Genomic DNA, 27,376 nt, shown 5'->3' with positions numbered 1-27,376 from the left:
ATCTTTTATCGAACAACCTCACCAGAGACTCAACTTTCCGAACCGGTTCTTTAATAGCTGTAAATTGAATTGTTCGATTCAACAATAAAAAAATAATGTTGTATTTACGCTTTTAAGTGTTTGGAGGGATTTGCCATCAAATTTACAGACCCATTAAAAAGCATTATCGATAGTTTCTAATCCCGCATTTAGATAATTCCGAAAAAAATGCATGTTTAATTCCTTACCTTAAAATAGACGCGCGCAATTTTGAACCCATTTCGATCCTCCATATTGCTCATGTGTTGTACGAATATTAACGAGAGAGAAAGAGTCAGTTACTCTTCTAGAGTCTCGACTGTTCATATTTTAAATTATACAACAAGGTAAGTTGATACAATGCATGTTTAACGGTTTTTCTGTTGTTTTACAAAGCGGTTTCAGTGAAAATTTAGCATAGTAATGTAATTCAACCCGATTCGCCCTCAGTTGGCATCGCGCCGATTTGTACTTTTTTGTGTGAGAAAACAATGTTAAATGTTCTCTTAAATAAAATATGTAATATAGGACCAGAAAGGCCCATGAGCAATTTTGTGTTGTATGTATAATGCAATTAAACTACTTTGTTATTTACTATTGTTATTGTTAAATTCAATGTCATCCAGCAAAATTGTCTAATTATTTATATTGTTATTAAATTCATATTTTTCTGTACCCCTTTTTGACAAATTTATGACGGATGATGTAATGCCTGGCTTAAACGTAAAGGGGAAAATGAGAAAAATGACTTTCCAAAAGCAGTTTTCAATGTGTTCAAGGTAATACTTGCCAAGTTAAATCTGCTTTCACCACGGCCTTTACACCTCCTTTCGTCTTTCGGAATTTTCGCTATCATTCGGCTCTATTTAAATCAATTTTAGACACTTGGACATTTCGGATCATCTATATGAAGACATTTTAGATTATGATTTGGTAAGAATATTTATTAAGAAGAAATGATCAAACCATCTAAATGATAAAGTAATATTTATAAAACAAACTGGACCTAAACTGGAAACAAAACATCATAGTCCGAAGTTTCCCTGAGCCAGCGCCAAAGTGTCTGGTCCGTATTGGTCCTGGTTTGAAATGTCTTGATACATCTTCGTTAATGTACCGGAAATGAAATTCAAACACTTAACGGCAGTCTTTTTGAGATATGTATATATACATATTCAAGCTTGCATGTGCGTAGCTGCCTATTCGCGAGTACGCGGCTAAATCCACATGATTCTGACAAAAATATAATAAAAAAATCAGCCGAAGTTGCAGTATGCGTACTTGACTCCATAATCCTAATACTGTCCATTCTCCAGTACTAATTAAAGCACCTATGAACGCCCTTTTCCGAGGGGGCCCCCGGATCCCATAGCAAAATTATGAATCCACATGAATAGAGGGCTAGCTACCTCCCTGGCTTGAAACGCGTTTCTTAAACGAAGGACCCGGTAAGTCTGACAGAGTTCGGAAGTAACAGTTATTCTGTAACAATCATATAGATGCAATTTCATTTATTGCTAATAAACCAAATTACTTGCGGCTACCTTCTAATACCCTATCCACACACACACAATAGTCCGGACTTTTTCACATTTAGGTGAAGCGGCCCTTGCCCAGTAGGAGTGGGAAAATCGCGCGTTATTTTCTCATATATGGAAAAAATGCTCTCTATATCTCTATATATTCAAGTTCTTGACATCCCCTACTTGACTGTTTATGCCTATGGTTCACAGTCAGTGGCTAGTCATTCTAAAATGCCGTCCAGGCGAGGACGGCATTTAAGAATGACTAAGTCAGGGGCGTCCCTGAAGGAAGCATTTTGAACTTTACGCCTGTATGCTTGAGTAAGGTTTCGTCATTTAATGAAATTTCATTAGTTTATTCTTAATATATCAAATTGTGCGGGAGCCGGAGAGGTGTCCCGCTTTCAAGAATATTAAAAAAAAGTTTTTCACAGATCCATTCGAGCATTTTTGACGCCAGCAGAAATTATGTAAAAAAAACAACCCTGTATATACATGTTTACTACCTTAGCTTTATTTTAGATTTTGAATTTTGAGCTCTTGTCATTTCAATGAGCTAATACTGATGTATACGCACGGGCGGGCTGGCGTATGGCTAGGTACACCCCTGACAGTGGCGGACCCAGTAACTTGGGGGCACAAGTGGGTTGAAGCGCTGTTCTTCCTCTGGAAGAGCTGTCCATGGTCCACTCATAAACGAAAAAAAATGCTTGCTTGGGGGAGTTCTAAGGAGAAAGACTATGCTCATTGTCCGATAGTCCCTTTTACATAATTAAAAAAAAACTGACAGTGGCACTACACATATTTCAGCTCAGATACACCCAACTGTCTTGACTGAATAATATGGTGACATATAACCCATTCAGGAACATTGATCTTCAATTTCTTTATTTTTTAAATGAAGTTGTTATTGTGAAATAAAGAGATAGTGATCCGATTGGGATTTGAACCGTAGCCGAAGATGTTATCTCCCTGGCTAGATTTTACGAAAATAAACGAAAGAAAATCCGATTCGTTAGTTCCGCCCATTCACCTTCGTTTTTTTTGTGACATTTACCATATAAGGTATAGGCGAAATCGTCTATCCTTGTATTTCTGAATTTGTCAATTGACTTTTGTAAACATGGACTTGTAGGTCTGCAAGTGTTCATTTTACGAATGCGAGTGTCGACTTTACGATTGCAGTTTTACATATGCATGATTCGCCTTTCTAAATTACATCATCATATTGTTAAAAGCAAATTATACGATCGATGTTTTATTGAGTTTATACAGTTTAGATCTGGCAATTATGCATTTTGTCTTTTTAATGACAAATGTAAAATCAGTACGGAAAAACTTACGCATAGAAATAACAAATAGCACGTCTACATTGACAAGTGTAAGAGACATTAAGTACGATGAAGAAGCACATTGTGGGAATTAACACGTCTGCACTTTTGGCAACGAATAGCCTCCATATACAGTTGCATGTGTTGATTGGTATTAACTGCTATGTTATGATCGGTATAAACTGCCATAAACTATTGGTATAAACTGCCATGTTATAGTTAGTATAAACTGACATGCAATAATTTGTATAAACTTGCATATGTTGATTGGTATTAACTGCCATGCTATGATAGATATAAATTGCCATGTAATATTAAATTGGTATTTACTGCCATATGATAATTGGTTTAAACTGCGATATTATATTGGTATAAACTGCCATGTTTTAACTGGTGTAAACTGCCATGTAATAATTGTTATAAACTGCCATGTAATAATTAGTATAAACTGTCATGTAATAATTGGTTTAAACTTCCATGTTAAAATTGGTATAAACTGCCACGTAATAATTGATATACTGCCATGTAATAATTGGTATAAACTGTCGTGCAAAAACTAAAATATATCGGTTTTTGTGAACTTTTATGTAATGATTGTTTTTAACTGGTATGTAAACAAATAAATGATATAAGATTTCTTTAAACTGCCATTTCATGATTGGTTTAAACTGCCATGTTCTAATTTGTATAAATTGCAAAGCAATAATTGGTATAAACTGTCATATAAATATATGGTTTAAACTTGCAATTGTTCAGAGCCACTTTTAAGAAAAAACCGTTAATATCTCTGAATGGATATTAATTTCCGATTTGTAGTAATTTTTCCAATATTCATAAAGTTACTTCACCAAACAGATGACTTTATAAATACAAAGCTGTTCATGCATAGCGGTGAGATAAAAAAAAAATGGCCGATACGTTATACCCCGTTCGCACAGGGTCCCGCTTCTACCACGCTCAAAACTTGTTACCGAATCGTGACCAATCGTGGTACCATCGTGGTTGATCCAGAGAGGGCCTTCATGAACGGTTGTTACTTGTAGTAGAATCGCGAAGATCGTGAAGCTCTACGAACTCACCACGCTTATTTTGAACATGTAGCAGGATGGTGGCTAAAATGAATCGGGGTAAAAGCGTTTTCAGAACGTAGTGTGGTCGACAAGAGCGCGGCAACATCGTGGAGCAGTCCTTTAAGTCTGTCTACCATCGTAATCGGTCCTTGTACATCGCGGTGACAGCGAAGTAGAAGCGGCACAAGATCAGTGGTGATGGTCGCTGTGGAAACGTGGTACAAGCGCAAATGCAACGTATCGGAAACGTGTTGGTCGTGGAGAAATCGTAGTACAAGCGTAGATCAGGCGATCCGCGGACGATATTCATAGATTTTTAAGATTTTGATGCCGTTCTCGCCCCGATTTGATAAATTTTTCAGGTCGGGATGAGCGTGGTGAGATCGTAGTTCTGTGAGATCGGGATATTAATTGTATAGGGGTTTCCCTTACTGACTTCATGCCATTTTTGGCATTCTTGTTTAAGTATTTACTATTGGATTGACAGGAACGCAGAAGACGTACATATCTAACAAGCCTGAATTTGATGTGGTGAAACCCTGGCGGGAAGCTGTGCAGTTCTGCTCAAACCAGCCCGGAAGCACAGGGCTTGCAATGACGCCGCATTATCAGAATGAAGCATTGTTTGAAAGTGACCTACTCTGGACCTCCTTGAATCGTAAACCGTTCTCTCCATTGGATCCGATTGGTCAGTGGGTTGAATCATAGTCTTTTATTCTAAAGAACAAAATTATAACTGTTTATAGCCATCGATTCCAAGTTGTATTTGATTTGGAAAAAGAGGATAAAAGTAGGCCGGATGTTTGAGAAGTTTCTAGGAAATATTTTTTTACCGACATATTTACCACATTACTGATTGTAGAATAATATAAATATAACTTACATAATTGTTTTGGATGTTTATCTAAAATAAATTCAACGTTGCCGAACATTCTTGTTTTATTGGCTGTCCGGTTAGCGCACTTGCTTTTCTTGTTTTATTGGCTGTCCGGTTAGCGCACTTGCTTCTCTTGTTTTTTTGGCTGTCCGGTTAGCGCACTTGCTTCTCTTGTTTTATTGACTGTCCGGTTAGCGCACTTGCTTCTCTTGTTTTATTGGCTGTCCTGTTAGCGCACTTGCTTCTCTTGTTTTATTGGCTGTCCGGTTAGCGCACTTGCTTCTCTTGTTTTATTGGCTGTCCGGTTAGCACAGTTGCTTCTCTTGTTTTATTGGCTGTCCGGTTAGCGCACTTGCTTCTCTTGTTTTATTGGCTGTCCGGTTAGCGCACTTGCTTCTCTTGTTTTATTGGCTGTCCGGTTAGCGCACTTGCTTCTCTTGTTTTATTGGCTGTCCGGTTAGCGCACTTGCTTCTCTTGTTTTATTGGCTGTCCGGTGAGCGCACTTGCTTCTCTTGTTTTATTGGCTGTCCGGTGAGCGCACTTGCTTCTCTTGTTTTATTGGCTGTCCGGTTAGCGCACTTGCTTCTCTTGTTTTATTGGCTGAGTTAGCGCACTTGCTTCTCTTGTTTTATTGGCTGTCCGGTTAGCGCACTTGCTTCTTTTGTTTTATTGGCTGTCCGGTTAGCTCACTTGCTTCTCTTGTTTTATTGGCTGTCCGGTTAGCGCACTTGCTTCTCTTGTTTTATTGGCTGTCCGGTTAGCGCACTTGCTTCTCTTGTTTTATTGGCTGTCCGGTTAGCGCACTTGCTTCTCTTGTTTTATTGGCTGTCCGGTGAGCGCACTTGCTTCTCTTGTTTTATTGGCTGTCCGGTGAGCGCACTTGCTTCTCTTGTTTTATTGGCTGTCCGGTGAGCGCACTTGCTTCTCTTGTTTTATTGGCTGTCCGGTGAGCGCACTTGCTTCTCTTGTTTTATTGGCTGTCCGGTTAGCGCACTTGCTTCTCTTGTTTTATTGGCTGTCCGGTTAGCGCACTTGCTTCTCTTGTTTTATTGGCTGTCCGGTTAGCGCACTTGCTTCTCTTGTTTTATTGGCTGTCCGGTTAGTGCACTTGCTTCTCTTGTTTTATTGGCTGTCCGGTTAGCGCACTTGCTTCTCTTGTTTTATTCGCTGTCCGGTTAGCGCACTTGCTTCTCTTGTTTTATTCGCTGTCCGGTAAGCGCACTTGCTTCTCTTGTTTTATTGGCTGTCCAATTAGCGCACTTGCCTCTCACCAAGGCGTCTCAGTTTGAGTTCAGCCTTGGCGAATGAAAGACAAATGTTTTTTCTCCGAGTAATCTGGTTGCCCTCATTAAAAAAAACCCTTCAATTGAACGCAAAGTATCAATTGTATGAAAAGCAATCATACTAGAATTGCTAAACAACAAATTTACAGAGTGGGCGAATAATTGGTACTGGCGAAAAAGTGGTCCCTAACCAGTTAAGTTTATTTTAGCATTAATATTGGTCAGCTTTACTGGGATATAGGTTGAACTATGATTAAAACAAAAAAGTTAATTATTCCTTAAGTTGTTATAAAACATTTATAAATATGGAAAGATACCTACACTTGGAAACTACATTCAAATGTGCTATGATTTGATGTTCAAACTACATATTGAACATTTCACTATGAAGCCAGTTGAATACTCCGGGCGAAACGAAGAAAGACGTGTTTTGGTAAGAAGAGCAGATTTCAGTTTTTTTTTTTGTCAGAATCAAAACAAAAGTAATTGATATATAATATAATGCATTTGATTCAATATTATTCGTAGACGGTATCTTTTTAATTGATATTCATCTAGAAAACAATAGTAATTACTATAAATAACAGTTTATGTATATGTGATGTGCAATTCCAGTTAGTATAATTATGTATGTAGATATTGTGTATATAGGTTCGATTACCTTAAATTCCATGAAATGATTTGACTTGAACATAGACATAATGGAAATCTGTTAAATTTAAGAAAAATGCTGCTGTTTCAAACTTCACATATATGTATATACTACTGATGAGAAGTGCAGTGTACAGGAATCATGACTGGTTGCGATTATTTTTTAGTAATTACCCTTTGTTGATTTCCAAGCTGTAATTTTAAATTTAAAAAGTAAGGCTGGCGGTGAAATTAATTATATTATATATCATCACTTTAAAATGCATTTGACAAGCGTCAGATTTGATTCGTAAAATGCACGTACATTATTTATACGTATGAATAGTATATACTAGTACGCTAGACGAATATTAGAATAAATACTTTTTCGGACATGCTGAGTGTTTCTTTTGAATTGGGAACTCCGATAGTTCCCTACGTATTGAATGATAAATCGACGTTACCTATTCCCTGCACTTTTACTCTTTTGGGTTAGATTGTAATTCAAAAGTACAGAAAATAACTGTTTTCAAAAGGAGATTCTTTCCTTCCCCACTCGAGCTTCTGTATATCGGTCCGAATAAAATAACTATGTATGTTAATATGTACAATTTCGCTAATTTTGTGCTTGTTTTCATCCACAGTTGAAGACTTCAAGCCGACCCATAGCTATGTTGTTCCTTTGGGCGGGTCTGACCCTATCGACGGAATACAGCTAAGATTGAGCGGTGAAATATACCCGTTCATTTGTGAATTTGGTAAGTTGCAACAAAAGCGTGCCTATTCTGATCAAAACTAAATATGATACACGTGCAGTAAGTCTCTGTTTTCTTTGAATACATCCTGTTTCTCTAGAAAATATTTTTACATATTTAAGATTTTCCAAACTGTGGTATCATTATCGGCGAGGCTTTAGAGGGCATCATAACATCTCCACATTTCCCGGACCATTACCCTCCCAACATATACTGTGTGTGGACAGTGCAAGTACCGACAGGCATGACCATGAAATTGGATTTTGTCTTCCTCGACATGGAGGACGTCTTTGACTATGTGACGGTAACTGGTTTTCGTTGTATTAAATCACGCTAATGTAGGCCAAGCCGGAACTGTCCCTTTGAAGGCCTCCGAAACGCCGTCCGTCGGGAGCAATTTCGATGCCACTAATGGAAGAAATTCATAATAAATTTGAATTATGTACAACTATAATTGGATGGTTTTGAACGGTGGTCTGTTTAGTATCATACCACTTCATTTATGGCCTTTGATATTCAACCCAAAATGGGTTAATTGTGTATGCATTGTAACACCATAATACATTGTGTACCAGGGATTCCTTTATGGTGTATGCATTTTGTACGGATTTTATTTTTTTTATTACGAATTAAAGTGTGGCAAATCACTACGAGTGTTAAGACCGGAACCCTTCAACAAATGTTAATATATGCTCATATGTCTTTTAAGTCCACACTATTGAAATGCGTTAATAATGTAGAAATTACAATCAATTCTGTCTGACCGTATCAGCAGAGATGTGGACTTTGACATTGTTGCATACGTTTCAATAAATAATATGAACAAATGTGTTTTTGCTCGAATTGTTTAATTCGCCATATATATGTACAGTGTATCTATATATATATATATATATATATATATATATATATATATATATATATATATATATATATATATATATATATATATATATATATATATTGAGAATAAAAAACGAGCAAAAACAACATGATTTTACTAAGTCATATTTCATACGGTTATATTCCTGTTTTTTCTGGTACTATTTTATTGGCGAAATGTTTTTTTTTTGTTCACATATAAAATTGGTATCGGAGAGTACAAATTGGTGGCGTTTAGGTCAAGGGTCAGAGAACTGTTATTAAAATTGGGAAAACAGCATCTTTTTAATTACTTGATTACTTGATAACTCGAGTTTAGAATAGCGTATATTGATACAACTTAGTAGGTAGCAAGCTCATGTCAAGATGTACCTTAGGATTGCACTTCTTAATGATTGGGACAGTTTATTTTTACCTTACGAAAGAATGGAACTATTGTTAAATGATAACTTGATAAGTGCTAGATGGCTCGAGTGAAATGATCACATAAATATTGATAGTTTTAACTCTGGTATTTTCGAACAGTTGGTGAACTTGCAAAAAGCTTAACCTGAAGTGATTTTGAGTGTGCGGATAAATTAAGTGTGTTTCAAAGTTGAAGACAATCTGATTGAAATTGAAATTTTCTGACACTTAGCTAACCTTTTCTTTTCTGATTCATGGACTCGGCTTTTCTCTAGGACTGGTTTTGACATGCATCCATATGATGCACGGGTTTTGAAGAAAGCTAAATACACAAAACATTTTAAGACGCCTTTTAGTATTTATTTTGGTATTTTGAATAGAAAATCTTCAACTATTAAAATTTAATATTTAGGCACTTTGCTTCGTTTAAATGACAAGTGTTTCTTAGCAACTTCATTGGCTAAGCTAAGAATGAAAACGTAGAACTATTACAATATTTCAAATAATAACCCCCGATAATTTGGTACACATTAAATACAAACAGTTATTGATATAGGGAAGTGATTATTTTATGAATACTGATTAAATATTATTTTTTAAAGATTCAGGAGCCTACTGGTGTTGACCACGGACCATATTATGGCCATTTTAAGCATCTTACTGTCGCGACAGAAGTAAATAAAGTTACGGTAACGTTCAGATCAGACGATTCATTCCAAAAGCCTGGCTTCAAACTTCATTGGACGGCTGGTATGGTCACACTTATTCATACATATGACTTTAAATGTAATATTACACATGTGTAATTGATATTACAATGGTTATATTAAACCGAAAACAATGTTTAGCATGTGATAAAATCCTATATAGCTTAATAGTATCAAGGAGTGATGATCCCTGACTGATACGGTCACTTAAACACGTATGAAACTTCACTAAAATGTTGTTCATCACGTCTTTTTAGTGGACATTGTGGATGCCAAACACGCTGCTGAAGGGCCTGTAACAACAGGCAGTCGCTTATCAGGTTAGACACTAGTATTTCCTTTATAACAAAAGTATTAAATGTGTCTATCTCATCGTGCTAGTGATAAATGTTTGTTCCTATTAATGCTCGTTGTACGGCACGGTAAATTGGCTATGATATGGGAGAGGAAGGCTTGTAATTGTGAGTGTATTCCTGGTCATTCTCGCGTCTCTGTACATTGATAGGCGGGATAATGGGACTTGTAATTTGGTGTGTATTCCAGATCATTCTCGCGTTTCTGTACGTTAATAGGCGGGATAGTGGAACTTGTAATTGGGTGTATATTCCCGGTCATTCTCGCGTCTCTGTACGTTGATAGGCGGGATAGTAGGACTAATAATTGGGTATTATGTGTTCTTGGTCATTCTCGCGTCTCTGTACGTTGATAGGCTGGACAGTGGGACTTGTAATTGTGTGTGTAGTCCTGGTCATTCTCGCGTCTCTGTACATTGATAGGCTGGATAGTGGGACTTGTAATTGGGTGTGTAATCCTGGTCGTTCTCGCGTCTTTGTACATTGATAAGCTGGATAGTGGGACTTGTAATTGGGTGTGTAGTCCTGGTCGTTCTCGCGTCTCTGTACATTGATAGGCTGGATAGTGGGACTTGTAATTGGGTGTGTAATCCTGGTCGTTCTCGCGTCTTTGTACATTGATAAGCTGGATAGTGGGACTTGTAATTGGGTGTGTAGTCCTGGTCGTTCTCGCGTCTCTGTACATTGATAGGCTGGATAGTGGGACTTGTAATTGGGTGTGTAGTCCCGGTCATTTTCGCGTCTCTGTACGTTGAGAGGCTGGGTAGTGGGACTTGTAATTGGGTGTGTGTTCCTGGTCATTTTTGCGTCTCTGTACGTTGATAGGCTGGATAGTGGGACTTGTAATTGTGTGTGTAGTCCTGGTCATTCTCGCGTCTCTGTACATTGATAGGCTGGATAGTGGGACTTGTATTTGGGTGTGTAGTCCTGGTCGTTCTCGCGTCTTTGTACATTGATAAGCTGGATAGTGGGACTTGTAATTGGGTGTGTAGTCCTGGTCGTTCTCGCGTCTCTGTACATTGATAGGCTGGATAGTGGGACTTGTAATTGGGTGTGTAGTCCTGGTCGTTCTCGCGTCTCTGTACATTGATAGGCTGGATAGTGGGACTTGTAATTAGGTGTGTAGTCCCGGTCATTTTCGCGTCTCTGTACGTTGAGAGGCTGGGTAGTGGGACTTGTAATTGGGTGTGTGTTCCTGGTCATTTTTGCGTCTCTGAACGTTGAAAGGCTGGATAGTGGGACTTGTATTTGGGTGTGTAGTCCTGGTCATTCTCGCGTCTCTGTACATTGATAGGCTGGATAGTGGGACTTGTAATTGGGTGTGTGTTCCTGGTCATTCTCGCGTCTCTGTACATTGATAGGCTGGATAGTTGGACTTGTATTTGGGTGTGTTCCTGGTCATTCTCGCGTCTCTGTACATTGATAGGCTGGATAGTGGGACTTGTAATTGGGTGTGTGTTCCTGGTCATTCTCGCGTCTCTGTACATTGATAGGCTGGATAGTTGGACTTGTAATAGGTTGTGTAGTCCTGGTCATTTTCGCGTCTCTGTACATTGATAGGCTGGATAGTGGGACTTGTAATTGGGTGTGTAGTCCTGGTCATTCTCGTGTCTTTGTACATTGATAGGCTGGATAGTGGGACTTGTAATAGGTTGTGTAGTCCTGGTCATTTTCGCGTCTCTGTACATTGATAGGCTGGATAGTGGGACTTGTAATTGGGTGTGTAGTCCTGGTCATTCTCGCGTCTCTGTACATTAATAGGCTGGATAGTGGGACTTGTGATTGGGTGTGTGTTCCTGGTCATTCTCGCGTCTTTGTACATTGATAGGCTGGATAGTGGGACTTGTATTTGGGTGTGTAGTCCTGGTCATTCTCGCGTCTCTGTACATTGATAGGCTGGATAGTTGGACTTGTATTTGGGTGTGTTACTGGTCATTCTCGTGTCTTTGTACATTGATAGGCTGGATAGTGGGACTTGTATTTGTGTGTGTGTTCCTGGTCATTCTCGTGTCTCTGAACGTTGATAGGCTGGATAGTGGGACTTGTATTTGTGTGTGTGTTCCTGGTCATTCTCGTGTCTCTGAACGTTGATAGGAGGGGATATACTACTGTAAAGGTGATTGGGGCCGAATCCTAGTCATTATTTCGTTATTGTGCGTAGATTGGTTTGCGTAAACTTGTACCGGTGATAAAGGTGGATTTCTAGCTATTTTCGTGTTAGTGTACGTCTGTAGGTGTGCAAATACAAGAACCGGTGATAGGGACGGATTTCTTGTCATTTACGTGTTACAAAACGTTAATAGGCGATGCTAAAGCGGGACTTGTGATAATGGCGGATTCCTAGGCATTTTATTGTTACATGTACTGTAAGCTAAATTATAGGCGATGCTATAGCGGAATCGGTGAAATGGTGTGTGCCTCTGGTCATTCTTGTGTTACTGTTCGTTTATAGGCGGTGCAATAGCGGGATTGGTGATAGGATGCATGTTTCTTGTCATGCTCATGTTCCTTTGTGCAATTGCTGTCCGCTCGCCGATCATACAGAACGTCGTGTACACCTGTCACCTGCGATGCTGTATCGCTAAACACAGGTACCCATACTATAATATCAAGTGTAAACTCATTTTGAATTAATGAATTCTTTCTTGTCATGTTATCATAGGATATTGCGTTTAAAATTGCATAAAGGTGGCCAAAATGCATTTTGAATCCGTATGTATACATACATGTTGTTTCATTTCTTCATTTGACGATGACTATGGTTATCATTATTATTATTATTATTATTATTATTATTATTATTATTATTATTATTATTAAACGCTTTCGGATGGAAGAATAATTAATTAAAACTGAAGTTCAAATAACAAGTGCTTTTATAAGGAACCGCACTTGTGAACGAAACGCTCAAATGCCATTGCCAGTAAAAAGGTGTAAAAGAAAATTATAAGGAAATTAATTCCTGTGAAGTCTTATCTTACGAAATTTTACATAAAAAATCCATGTGTTAGACACAATAGTTGGACATTAAACGTTTATTGATTGAACATATTTTTTTGTTATTTGTGAAAAAAGGTAAGTTTTTATCCCATAAAGCCTTATCCTAATTTTAACATGCACTTTCGAATTTAAAAATATGTCAAAAGGTAGCATAGCTATTATTTTAGGTAGCAGCGTTCTACTTCCTTTTTCGGGAAGGGGGGTCTGAAATACACAGAAAAGGGTTCTGTATAGAATCAAATCCGACTAGTTGCATGCCGCGTCAAAATGAACATTCAAATATTTATACACTACCACTTGCTTATCAACAGAAATACTTAATGTGAATGTGAATGTGTGTGTTTGTGAGAGGGGTCAAGTCAAGTGCTTGCTTATACGTATTTCAAGCGCTATTGCAAATTTTTTCATGACCAAACATCGCGTGTTATTTATAGAATAGTTGTACTTGTAAGTTGATGAGTTATATTAAAAAAATATGTAAATATCGCATTTTACTCTCCAAGCAGCAGTTAGCTACGCCATATTTTTGCAAGAATAGAGTGTTCCCGAGTGACGTCACACATATCCCGACATTCAAGACTGACTCGGTATCGAAAATATTGTAAGAGTGAAAGTTATTTGTATATAACTCATACGCGGTTATGCGTTTGAAAAGTCCCTGAAATGTAATATTTTGTTTAAAAGTTTTCTTTTGTTTCCAGTGAAATTTAATCAGCAGCAATCGAACCAATTTCATTTATAAGTTTTGTAGCAATTATTCTGTCGAAACTGGAAGTATTTGTTTGAAATAATCATTCAGATTAATATCATCACAGCGTGTCTATGCGATAAGCACCAGAGCACGAAGTGCTCAAGGTGAGCTATTGTGATCGATCTTTGTCCGTCGTCCGTCCGTCAGTCTGTCCGTCCGTCCGTCCGTCAACAGTCGCTTAAAAACATCTCCTCTGATACTACTTGGCCAAATTATATAAAATATTTCACAGGAAGCTTCCTTGGGTGTTCTTCTACAAAAATACAACAAGGGGTCATGATAAACTAACAACAACAACAACGACAGCAAAATGGCCGACTTCCTGTTTTGCTTTAAAAAGCATCTTCTCTGAAACAACTAATCCAAATTCAATGAAACTTTACAGCAAGCTTCCTTGGGTAACCCTCTACAAAAATACAACAAGGGGTCATGATTGATCAACAACAGCAACAACAACAACAGCTTAAAAATATCTTAAACTACCAGGCCAAATTCAATGAAACTTTACAGGTAGCTTCATTGCATGACCATTTACAAATTTAAAACAAGGCATCGTCATCAGTCAAGATATGCTTAAATTGCAACATTTTTATTAATGTTTTATCACAGAGTTGTGGCCCTTTGCTTAGGTGAGCGTTTTAAGGTCATCATGGCCCTCTTGTTTAATAATTAATAGATCCGTTATGGGATCTACGGGGCGCCGGAAACCATTTTCGGATTTGAGCTTCGCTCTCATTAGATATGGTTTCTTTTACCGTATTTTTATATCCCATATCGGGTCACCTACAAACTCTGTAACTTATAATATCAGCTGCCTATTAATTACTAACAAAATATGAAACACCTAGAACGTCCGTACATAATTGTCCTGCTCTTTTAATGTAAGATAGGGACCCGTTCTATATGGCGCAGTTTTAAAAATCAAAATGGCGGGGTCCATGGATTATGAGGAAATGCAATTGATCTTTTTTTCAAACACCATCGCCTTCAAAGCAACCAAACCATATTTATGTTATTGCTCCATCATCAGTCGAAGCAAAAATAGCATCAATGTATGCGTCTTAAGATGATAAACTTGATGAAGACAGTCCAGAAATGACCTGCCAGGAAGTGATCGATCTCGGACACGAAAGTAAGATTAAGCATCAACATCTACAGGTGACATCTTCGAAGTCACACTTGGTTATTGTGCGATGCACTAAGACATTTAACTTATTGTAAAACCTTAAATATCCCAACCATCCGAAAATGAACATTTTTACTTCAAGCGTTTGCTTTATCGTCTTTATAACTTAAGTTGCACCATACAATACTCAAGGTGCATCGTTCAAAGTTTAAATGTACAGTATTTAAACCAAGTTTAGAGTTGCTAACACCCTGTGTTTGGCTGTATCACACAGGACTCCAATTGAACATACCTCTTAAAAGATGATAGGTATTTCATTGGCTAAGCTGGAAACTGTAGTGTGTATGTGTAAAAATCCGTTGCCAAGTTAGGTGAATTTGTTAGATCACCCGGTGCAAATGTTCCTATGGTCGTGAGTTCAAGCGCCACAGCACATGTTCCTTTCACAACTTTCAAATAGGAAAGTGCTTAGACGCACAAGACTGGTATTGTTTACATCATCAAATACAATCAACTGGAACTGAAATGGCCGCCTGACCTGACTTACAAATCGGATGGCAGTAAATCTGACTAGAAGATGGTTCTGAGATGGACAATATGCAAAAACCTGAGCCTACTGAAGCTGCACAAGAAACACATGAATACAGGTATTTGCTTGGATATTCTAATTGTTTTTCTGACATTTGTAATTCACTTAGGAAGGTCAGTTGAAACCGAGTTGGCAAAAAGAACATTAAAACGGGTATATATATATCGAGTTATAATCCAAGTCCAGAACTTTAACAGTTCTGTGCCGGCCCAGTACAGTTGGTAAAACGCTAGTCTACCGATATATTTGTGCCGGTGTCGTACCAGTAAAGCTGAGGAATACAGACAGCTACAGATGTACAAATATCAGCATTATTTTGGTACTTTTAACTGGAGAATTTGTGGCCACTTGTCTATCAATTAAAAAAACACATTTATAATTCATATGTTTTAATCTGTACACAAATCATACGTCTTTTTGTTTTGATCATCAAAGTCAAATAAGTTCAACATGATAATGCATTAAATTTAAGGAAAAAGGCATCATCAATCAATATAAACCCTTTAAAACAAAGACATATATAGTATTTTCATTTTGCAGGTGTTTCAGTGAAAATTGCACCAGCGTGTTTTCCCTAGAGATAACGAGATGAGGAACCAATTCCTTTTCTGACATTGAGGCCAATATGAAATATCTGTGTGGTAAATGGGAAAAACCTGCAGCCAGGAAAGCGCTTAAATCATCAAAATATAGTGAAATTAATATTGGATAACTTGAATGATATAATAAAATCTCTTTCGTGTGGCATTTATTCATTGTGCAGTGAAAAAATGTTTCTTTTCTCATGATTATTTTGATACAAAATGGTAGGAGGGAACATCACACTGTAGTTTCATGTTTATTGTCAGATCATGTACATGCCCAAAAGAGCATTTAAGATATCAAAATGATACAATATGACATGTTGTATAAAGTGTAAGTTAATAAACATAATAAACAAAACATATTTAATCAATTTCAAATATAATGTATTGTGTGCGCTCAAAAAATAGTTAGGGATATTAATTTTCCCCTGTCCGTCTGTGCATATGAACGTGGGTCTGTGTGTGGTTCTGTACGAACGTGTGTCGCTTAAAACTCTTAATGCCCTTTTGAAAACTATGCTTTTCTGGACTAGTGTTGCTTAAAAAATCTAAAACTGTATTTATCTAATTAAGGAAACCTTAGTGCAATGTTGATGATGTGTTGAATTTTGCACCTTTATTTTGCTGCACTTAAAAAAACAAGTGTTTAGGCAAAATTGCACTTCTGGATTTGTGTCGGTCCCAACTTCAAAACTACGGTATATGACCAAGAGTCATGAAAGTTTTGGGGAATAGTGTTGGGGTGATGAAGTTGTGCATCTGTTGTTTTTTTCTGGAATTGTGTCGCTCAAAACTCTAAAACTATTTTACCTATAGGCATGAAACCATGGGGGAATGCAAATGGGGTTATATAGTTGTGCGTCTGGAGTTTTGTTTGCCTCTGCACAAAGAATATCTAGTGTAATGGCCCTTGAATAAGCAAAAATTGGAATTTTTGATTTGTTCCACTAGAGTCGCTAATAACTTCATCTTTTGAGAAGGTTATTGATGTTATTAAGTGATGCACACTTATACAGACTCGACAAAATAACGGACATTGCAGTTGTGACAAACAAACGCGGGCTATGGGAGCATCAGTGTCCTATGGACACATTTCTAGTAGAACTTTATGTCTTTTAAGTTAGTTTACTTTTAATATGTGTTAGTTTTTAGTATTGATAAATGTTAATTTTTTTAAAGTAGAATAAATTATCTGGAGTTTGTTTTTAAATCCCCGTTTCCCATGCAACAATTTTGAAATTAAATGTTAACCAACTAATTAAAATGAAGAATGCTCAAATGCCTAGAATACTGTAGTGCATTTATTTTAGCAGTTTCAAAAAGGTTATAAAAATGCAGTCATGGTTCCATTACTGAGACATTGTCATTTTAATTTTATCAATGCTACTCCACAGTTGAATAAATTTTTTGCAGAAGTTTGTGTATTGCATTTAATGCAAAAAATATAGTTATAAGTTTAATTGTGCTATCGGAAAATATCTCGTGCACCGTTTGTTTCGTTTTATTATTAAACCCACTAAATAAGTCGATAATCTTGTATTCTGCATGCTTTCAAAGTTTCAGGTCTAAACTCTTTGTAGGTATTGCTTAATTTTGAAAAATGTGTCCCTGAAGTGAAACATGCATAAAATTATACAAAAGCATGCCCCAGCGCCACCTGGAGATGTATATAGTCCTGTTGCCCCTTTAAGGAGTTCTTATATCATGGTCTTACATTTATTATGCAGTTGTAAACTAGCTGAATTGCTTATGTTTCTTGTTATTATATACCTGACTGTAATGAAATGATATGGAATAGACAAAGTTATTTTCTTATAGTTCTGTATTACCTTAATATCATGCTTTGCAATACTCACACAATAGTAAAATGGACGTTGCGGGTTTGAAGTAAGGATATTGTTTTTTTCGTCTTATGATGCCACATCACCATGCAGATTTTCACTTTTATAATCAATGAAAGTGTAACTAGAGAACAAATTGTGTAGATATGTGAAATCTGTGATAGAAGTTTTGGAAGGCATATTCAGCCATTAAAAGAGCACATTAAACGTTATGTTCATTCTTTCCATTGAATATTGCGTATACTTTTTATTGTATTTGCATTTTAAAGACATTGCCTTGAACAGACCCAATCGAAATGAAGGCATGTTAACGTTTGCTAAAACTGTTATAAACGACGTCAAATAACAAACATTGAAGCATTTGAAACATAAAAAAATATACATTAAACTGACTCATCAAATGTATGAAATCGATGTATCGCTTTTCATTTGAAAGAATTTACCGGTAGTATTTGCTTGCTTCGGTTACATCACCGACAGTCTTTCAGCGCTTTCAGCGCTTTGATCAAATATTCCATTGTTTTGATAGATTACATTTATTGGCGTACAAGTTATCACATACCTACGATAATTAGTTTTGTTTGTTTGGATCTTATAAAAGATGGGCACCGGGTATATTATATATAGTTGTATATTAATAATTTACAGTCAAAGCCTTACGATATGTATTGACACGGGCCCAGCTTGTTAAAATATTGTTTTTATTAAAACTTGGGTCTAATATCACTATCGACAAAGTTTCACTTTTGGTTTGTAATACAGGTAAAACTGAAATAAGCGTCACCTTTAAAATTGGGTTGACAAGCATGTAATACAAGTTAAAGTAACGACGCACAAATCCTTTATGCACATTTATTTCCCCCAGGCATGGCGAGCGGTCAGGCAGCCCGGTGATATCACAGGCCAGTAACGTCTTGTACGGCGTATCGTCTTTCTCACTCGACAGCGACGTTAACGCCAGCCATATGGCATATGAGAACACGAGGAGGATGCAGCAGGTTGGTCTCTTTTATTATACTTTAAACTTTGTTTTTTTTTGGGGGGGGGGGGTATACTGGAATCGGGTTGTCCGTCTGTCCGTCTGTCTGTCCGTCTGTCCGTCCGTTTTTTTTGTCCGGGATTCATCTTTGTCGTTATTGAACAAATCTTTTTCAAACTTTCAAATATTAATGACCATGATGTAAACCTGTGCCTCCGTGGATTTGGTCAGAGTCGCATGATCCTGAGTGGAGTTGTGGCCCCTTAATGAGTTAAATTGGGCAAAATTAGCTTTGTCCAGGATTCTTCTTTGAAGCTATTGAGCAAATCTTTTTCAAACTTTCAAATATTAATGGCCATGATGTAAACCTTTGCCTCCATGAATTTGGTGGGAGTCACATGATCCTGAGTGGAGTTGTGGCCCCTTAATGAGTTAAATTGGGTAAAATTAGTTTTGTTCGTCCTACTCCTTCGTCATTTTTGAATGAATCTTTTTCAAACTTTTAGCCATGGTGAGAACATTTGCCCCTGTGATTGTGGTTGGAATCACATGATCATGTCTCCAATTATGGCCCCTGAATAAGTTAAAATAGGCAAAAATTATACAGCTTTGTCTAGCCTAATTCTTGTTATCGCTAGGTTTTGCACAGTTGTAGTCTTAACGTGATAAACAAACATAATACTGTTATGAATCTTTCAATGATAACGATGCTATATGATGAATCAAGAATGAATATTTTATCAAACCAAAGGTAATCACCAAAGAAAAGCAAACCATTAGCAATACAAAACTAAATCCAATATAGTTGCATACACATATTCACGACTTAAGCGTGTCTTAAAAAAGAGGAATATAATTGTTTTTAACTTATTCGTTTCAGCGCGCTGCAGGTGTATTCCACGAACCCAGTTCCCACGCGTACTGTGAGATCGACAACCTGCCTGGAGCCTTACAGCTTGTCAATATTGAACGAACTGTTATTAAGAATCCCCAAAACAGCAGTAAGGCGGATCTCAATCACTGTGATGACGAGAAATGTGTGTGTACAAACAGCGTAGAACATCATTTACCGTTGTGCAATGGTGCCACCGCCTGTCCAAGATCGAACATCAACTATGCCGAAGACGATGGAGGGTACTTGAATGACGACGTCACCGGGATACCAAAGCACGAATACGTGGAAGTGAAGGTATCAACCGTCCTCGGGCAATACGATATCATTTTCCCCGAAAGTTTAACCGAGAATGCCTACGTGGATATGAAAGCTGATAAACGGTCGGGCAATGCTCTCAACGGCACTCTTCTTGATACCGCTCATAACGATATGAACGGTAAACATTCTTCGTCTTATACTATGCACACGAAGGTGAATAAACCACAGAGTCCATATATGGCAGACTCGCGGGTTGAGAATGTGACGCGTGAAGTGCTGCCGCCGGACATAACCATGAGTCAGATTGCGGGTCCCGGTGTATGTGAGGGCAGCGGTGGCGGCACATACGGTGACTGTAACACTGTGACTTGAACTCAGTAGTTTTCGGAACGTACTCGAAGATTATGAAGACAATTAACACATATATCACGTTCTTGTGCACACACATTTTTGCAAACTATATATACTCACCACCGTTTTTAAGTTTGTGTTATAGTCAATACTGTAATTATATCACGATGTGTAACCTTCCAAAAATAAAATATTATCACTTTAGCTATTTATTATTATTATTATTATTATTATTATTATTAGTAGTAGTAGTAGTAGTAGTGGTGGTAGTGGTGGTGGTGGTGGTGGTGGTGGCGGCGGCGGCGGCGGCGGCGGCGGTGGTGGTAGTAGTAATCTCTATCCCTTTTCACACGCACCTCGCAATCACATATTACCTTGCTTTACATCATTTAGTCTCTTGAAAACCACAATACTTTTTTTCCAGCCCCAGTTCATGATTTGTGGAGAAAAATCGCGAAGCTGTAGTTAGCAACGAGGCGGCACTGACGACATTTATTTACCGAACATGTCAATATTTGTGGGCGATTTACACCATAATGATTTACAAAACTATTTATCAGGAGCCTTTTTCTTCATATTTATGATTAAGAAGTATATTTCATTACACCTCAAAACCACCGGGGAGCTGCTGTCACCATAACCACCGAGGAGCTGCTGTCACCAAAACCACCGAGGAGCTGCTGTCACCATAACCACCGAGGAGCTGCTGTCACCATAACCACCGAGGAGCTGCTGTCACCATAACCACCGAGGAGCTGCTGTCACCAAAACCACCGAGGAGCTGCTGTCACCAAAACCACCGAGGAGCTGCTGTCCTCATAACCACCGAGGAGCTGCTGTCACCATAACCACCGAGGAGCTGCTGTCACCATAACCACCGAAGAGCTGCTGTCACCATAACCACCGAGGAGGTGCTTTCACCATAACCACCGAGGAGCTGCTGTCACCATAGCCACCGAGGAGCTGCTGTCACCATAACCACCGAGGAGCTGCTGTCACCATAACCACCGAGGAGCTGCTGTCACCATAGCCACCGAGGAGCTGCTGTCACCATAACCACCGAGGAGCTGATGTCACCATAGCCACCGAGGAGCTACTGTCACCATAGCCACCGAGAAGCTGCTGTCACCATAACCACCGAGGAGTCACCATTACCACTGAGGAGCTGCTGTCACCATAACCACCGAGGAGCTGCTGTCACCATAGCCACCAAGGAACTACTGTCACAATAGCCACCGAGGAGCTGCTGTCACCATAACCACCGAGGAGCTGTTGTCACCATAGCCACAGAGGAGCTGCTGTCACCATAGCCACCGAGGAGCTGCTGTCACCATTACCACCGAGGAGCTGCTGTCACCATAGCCACCGAGGAGCTGCTGTCACCATAGCCACCGAGGAGCTGCTGTCACCATAGCCACCGAGGAGTTGATGTCACCATAGCCACCGAGGAGCTGCTATCACCATAGCCACCGAGGAGCTGCTGTCACCATTACAACCGAGGAGCTGCTGTCACCATAGCCACCGAGGAGCTGCTTTCACCATAGCCACCGAGGAGCTGTTGTCACCATAACCACCGAAGAGCTGCTGTCACCATCACCACCGAAGAGGTGCTGTCACCATAACCACCGAGCAGCTGCTGTCACCATAGCCACCGAGGAGCTGCTGTCACCATAACCACCGAGGAGCTGCTGTCACCATAACCACCGAGGAGCTGCTGTCACCATAACCACCGAGGAGCTGCTGTCACCATAACCACCGAGGAGCTGCTGTCACCATAACCACCGAGGAGCTGCTGTCACCATAACATTTGCGCACCTTCCTGCGCCACACTTCCAAAACATCACGGAGTTTTATTTTTACAAAATTTAGATCTGGGCAATTGCGAAAGTTTACCACATCATAATAATATGTCTAGATACCATATGTTCATTAAATGAAGGCCTTCCTTACTCTCGACACCCAATATACCATTCCCACAGTCTTTCAGAAATTTCGGTGCATTGATTTTAGGAGAACAGTCGAGTTAACCCGTGTTTGGACTTTGTTTTATGAAAAAGACTTTCGACACCTGTGTGTCCAAAATTTCAAGGCGTGTTAGCCAAATATTTACACCTCAAGTTTCATTCCTTAAATGAACGTCATTTCGGCAATTGCGTTCATCAATCGATGAACGCAATGTCTTCGGATATGTTCGGAACGCAATTCATTGCATAACAATATACATGAAAAAATATATATCTTGTTATTGTCTGTATTATGTCAGGAGGTCCCGTAAAATATAAACCAACATTTTAGAAAGTGTTAGTTTATTAAATTTTAATTGTGACGTTGCCATAACTGTTTGAATTTTAAAAAGTTTAAAAGTGATTTCAAGTGGTTGATCTTTTCCCGCGATATTGTGACGTCATTTGAAAAAAATCCGGTTAGAGTCGGGTCGTTTTATTTACAGAATGAAATAATGAACTATTGGTTAAAATATAAGTAATGAATTGCGGGCTTGATGTCATTATCGGGCATATGAACGCAATTGGGCTGGTCAAAGTACTCGTGGAGTCCTTCAGACTCCACACACTTTGACCAGCCCAATTGCGTTAATACCCCGATAATGACTTCAAGCCCGCAATTCATTCCTTACATAAATGCCATTTTTCCATGTTTTTCAACAGTTCTTGGACTCAAATGGCATTTTAAGCACCAAATGTTGCCGATCTAAACATTTTTGCTCACTTTTCAATTTGTAACGTAGTTTGGTCTTTTAATGTGCTTGATGGCTATAAAATAGAAAAAAAAACAATATGGAAGTGATTCTAGCACACAATCTTTATGGAATTGTAAAGGCACAATGCTTTACCAAATTATAAATGCTAAAATGCCCGTCATTGAAAGGTTGCCACATGAGCATACAGACCTTGAATACAGTAGGTGGTTTAAAACCAGTAAAACATGTAAGATGTCAAATTTGTCAGGGTTTTTTTTATGATAAAATAAAAAGTCTGATATAAGTTATGCTACACCAGAGCAGTCATCAGTCTTGCGGCAAGATGTGCATAAACTACGGGCTGTATACAGTAAGGTTGTGGGCTGTATACAGTAAGGTTGCGGGCTGTATACAGTAAGGTTGCGGGCTGTATACAGTAAGGTTAATGCATTGCCAGAAACAAGGCGTGCAGATCCGAACAAGTTTGTGACAAAACAGATCTACCGGCGGTTTATGAAACTACCATATAATAATAATAATAATAATAATAATAATAATAATAATAATAATAATAATAATAATAATAATAATAACTTTATTTAAAGAAGGTAACACATTAAGACATAGGCATCATATTATAAACAAACATAACACACGACTTATTTACAATGTGGCCTTCTGAAAGAACATACACACGCACACACACATAAATGCTTAGAATGAAAACGCAAGCATAAATTTATGTTATTTCAAAAGGGTGCGTATTAAAATGTTATACGAAAACATAAAGAAACATGAATATAATACATTAATTATAACATCAATGCCGAACAATACATCAATTTGTACCTAAAGGTTAACAAATCGTATCATTAAAATTTATTAACTGAGTAAGTAGGACGGTCACACATGTATTTAACACCTTACTCGAGATATATAGCAAGTTGCACAAAGGCTTCAAACTAGAAAGCGAAAAAACTAAGTCCTTAGATAGTTCATCTTTGATAAATGGGGTTTGAAAATTGCAAAGGTAAGAAACTACTTGCATTTTGCATTCGCATTATTGTCCATTTTTGTTACTTTTTTATGTTCGGTAGCATGTAAGCCTTTTGATGGCTCTCTTAACATTGTGAACTGAAGCAATGTGTCTTTGCTCAATTGTTTCTTGCGTTGACGATTGCATTCTACCGTTAATGAAAGCTTACCACAGAGTCACTCAACTTATCTGCCTTGATGTCAATCCATAATTGAAATATGGCAGTTCCAAACTGTCTTGAAGTACTAAACCGCCTTCCAATGTCATGAAAATTCAGTGAGTCATTGCAAAAGCTAAAATTACTTCATACACGAATTCTGTAACTTGATCAATGTTACAGGACCCTACACGATATAACAGGACCGAATAATTTCACGACATAACAAATCGCATTGTTGATAATTTAGGGCTTTTATTGGTGAATTTGATAACAAGTCCTTATCGACCAGTTTAAACAAGATTGGCACTCTGTAATGAATAACTCTTCTCAAGGCAAAATCTACTCACTGTTCAAGGAAACCCTCGAATTAGAAAAAATACTTTTTAAATCTTGCTCCTAATTTGAAACTCTTTATGAGTAAATTCCGTATGGCGAACCACAAATTCCCGATAGAAATAGAAAGGTATAATAATGTTGACTACGCAGAAAGATACTGTCATATTTGTAGGTCAGACCTTGGTGATGAATACCACTTCTTACTAGTTTGCCCATCCTTTTCGAATGTCAGAAGAAAATACCTACCAACCTATTATTTCAATAGGCCAAATACAATCAAATACAAGGAACTGTTAACTTGCACAAATGTTAAACTATTGACAAGAGTAGCCTTATTTGTGAAACATTTAATACGCAACGCATGTCAGCCAGTGTAATTTCTCTAGGTTTTTGTTAAATTAAATTAATTATACTGAGTTCCCCAATAACGTTTGTAATTTATTTTTACGATATGCTTGTCCAAGGCACAGACTTTGAAATCTGGCACTATATTGAATATCCCTTTTATCCCTCATATTTTGTAACGATATTTAAAATAACTGTCTCCCTCTTTTCCATGATAAGATGTAAATTCGATACATGTATGACCATGAAAAAAATACAAAACCATTTTATTCCCGCCACTCGAGACAAAGTCTCCCTTCTTCGTATTAGTATAATTAAGCTTCTATTGACACTGCTGACTAAACTTATTTGTCCTCATGTTGTCATGTATGTATGACCTGAGTGTAATAAAGATATTTGTTGTTGTTGTTGATAACGCTTGTATAATAAATCTACAATAAATTTATAACAAATGATAAAAAAGACCAAACAAAAACAATAGGGTTGCATTTTAATGTAGCAATAAACACAGGTACTTTAATGTTCTATTTTGCCGTAGCCCTATTTTTAGTATATAGGCAATAAAATATTAAAGTGTTTTGATTAAAGACTTGCAGTAAATGTGTGGCAATAACAAATCTCAAATAAATTAGTACATGTTAAAATTTAATCTAAAAGCATCTGAAAGTATTTCACGTTTTGTGTATTACGTCAATCATTACAAAAGATTTACACCTCAACTTCCATTCCTTAAATGAACTGCCTTTCGGCAATTGCGTTTATCAATGGATGAACGCAACATCTTCAGATATGTTCGGATCGCAATTCATTGCATAACAATATTCATGAAAACTATTGATCTTGTTATTGTTTGAATTGTGTCAGCAGGTCCAGTAAAATATATATCAACATTTTAGAAAGTGTTAAGTTATCATATTTTGAAACGTATTATTTCCAAAAGTGTTTCAACTTTACGTTTAAAAGTGATTTCAATTGGTTGATCTTTTCCCGCGTTATTGTGACGTCATTTGAAAAAAAATTGTTTCCGGTTACAGTCGGTTCGTTCTTTTTACAGAATGGGTAAGAAAGGATTACTGAAAGGTTAAACTAAATTAAATGAAGTATTTTTTAAAAATGGCATATGAATGGCAATGTATGTTTATGTCACAAATTGACTGGTTCTATTGGTAAACATCTCGATGATTGTTGCTGCATCCTAAAATAACCATTTTGGTTGCCCTCTGCTACCTCTGTAAGGCATACATATATGATTAGTGGATGTTATGGGTGTTTTGGCAGCAACATCAGAATTCTAGGGAGATTATCCGTACTGCTTAATCAAAACCAAACGTTTTTGACTAGGGCACTTGTGCCATAGTTCATAGAAGTCAAACGATCATTCGTTTCTCCATGGCGAATACAGGGGTTTACTGACGTAATGTATTCCTACACTGTTTTGATTGGTTGTCTGTCAGCGAATTTCAACATGGCCGAGGAGTTCCGAATGCGAATTTCAATAATATAAGTTGTACCAGGTCTGAGCACTATCATTCAATGTTCTGGAACGTGAGAAATAGTCCTAAAGCAGCCATTGTATTTGTTGGATTATGTCAATATGATGATATACAACGGTTTTGCGAAAATTGACATAATCTCGATCATCTCGACACTTGCATCTGATTCCATACCGTGCAATGCTCTGTATTGATAGACTGGTACCCCCTTCCTCTTTTATCCAAAAAGAGACCAGTATCAGCTAACCCCGGTGCCCGTCGCCCATTCGAAATGTCTTGAGAATATGTAAACCAAATCAAAATGGCCGTCTTAGTAGTAAACAAGAAAAGCTGATTAAAAAACCCAAACATTATTGCTATCCTTTGTACAGAATGTTGGTATTTCTAAATTTTTTTAATTATCAAAACGATTACAATTGTTGAATAAATTAACTTCAGAAGTCGGTACCTGTCATTTTTCTGACAAAATTTGCATGTCCTCTTGACACTTTCTTTTCGATAAGATGTTTAAATTTTAACTATTCATTGCACGACACTTTAAATACAACATAATTTTATTGATTTATTACATCTGAGCATTCTTGGCTCTTATATTATTTTTAAAATATGTGCCCTCACTTTTTCGAATAGTTTGCGGTTTCGAAAATATGTTTACTGCATATAAGCCATATGTGCAAATGGTTTTGGATACTTCTTTGATGTTTTTGGCATATTTTTATGGATTTTAAATGATTTTTATCGTTTAAATATTATTAATGTGAAGTAATCATATGTCGTGTACATGGCGCGTACCTGTCGTTATACTTTTGAGGAAAAGTAACTTGGGGTACCAGTCTCCTGTATTGACCTCATTGACTCTGATCAGAGCGGCTGAATGAATCAGACATGTCAACAGACTACTTCCGGATGAGGCTGATGCGCTTATACGTGTTTTGTTGAAGTAATTTATCAATAAGGCCGCCCATGAAATGATTACCACCATCATACGGATTTATTTTCATCTTACCGTGGGTAGCATGTATAATTTGACACGTAAAATTACAAGCATTACAGTACCCCTGGTACAAGTTCGTTAGATCCCGACCAAATCATGTCATTT

At 37.7% G+C, this 27,376-nt stretch overlaps 1 protein-coding gene across 1 annotated transcript in view; it reads left to right on the top strand.

Moving 5' to 3' along the window:
* LOC128235144 (uncharacterized) overlaps window positions 1-20,413 on the top strand; it is a 62,508-nt gene extending 42,095 nt beyond the window's left edge. Inside the window, exons 7-14 of the mRNA XM_052949887.1 lie at window positions 4,430-4,630; window positions 7,378-7,491; window positions 7,611-7,792; window positions 9,378-9,525; window positions 9,740-9,802; window positions 12,288-12,426; window positions 18,592-18,724; window positions 19,586-20,413. Of these exons, the coding sequence (XP_052805847.1) occupies window positions 4,430-4,630; window positions 7,378-7,491; window positions 7,611-7,792; window positions 9,378-9,525; window positions 9,740-9,802; window positions 12,288-12,426; window positions 18,592-18,724; window positions 19,586-20,230 (1,625 nt within the window). The 3' untranslated portion in view covers window positions 20,231-20,413. The remainder of the gene's footprint in view (window positions 1-4,429; window positions 4,631-7,377; window positions 7,492-7,610; window positions 7,793-9,377; window positions 9,526-9,739; window positions 9,803-12,287; window positions 12,427-18,591; window positions 18,725-19,585) is intronic.
* The last annotated feature ends 6,963 nt before the right edge of the window (window positions 20,414-27,376 follow it).

Source organism: Mya arenaria, chromosome 5, assembly GCF_026914265.1.
Source record: "Mya arenaria isolate MELC-2E11 chromosome 5, ASM2691426v1".
NCBI lineage: Eukaryota > Metazoa > Mollusca > Bivalvia > Myida > Myidae > Mya > Mya arenaria.
This window is presented reverse-complemented; position numbering and strand designations above follow the sequence as displayed.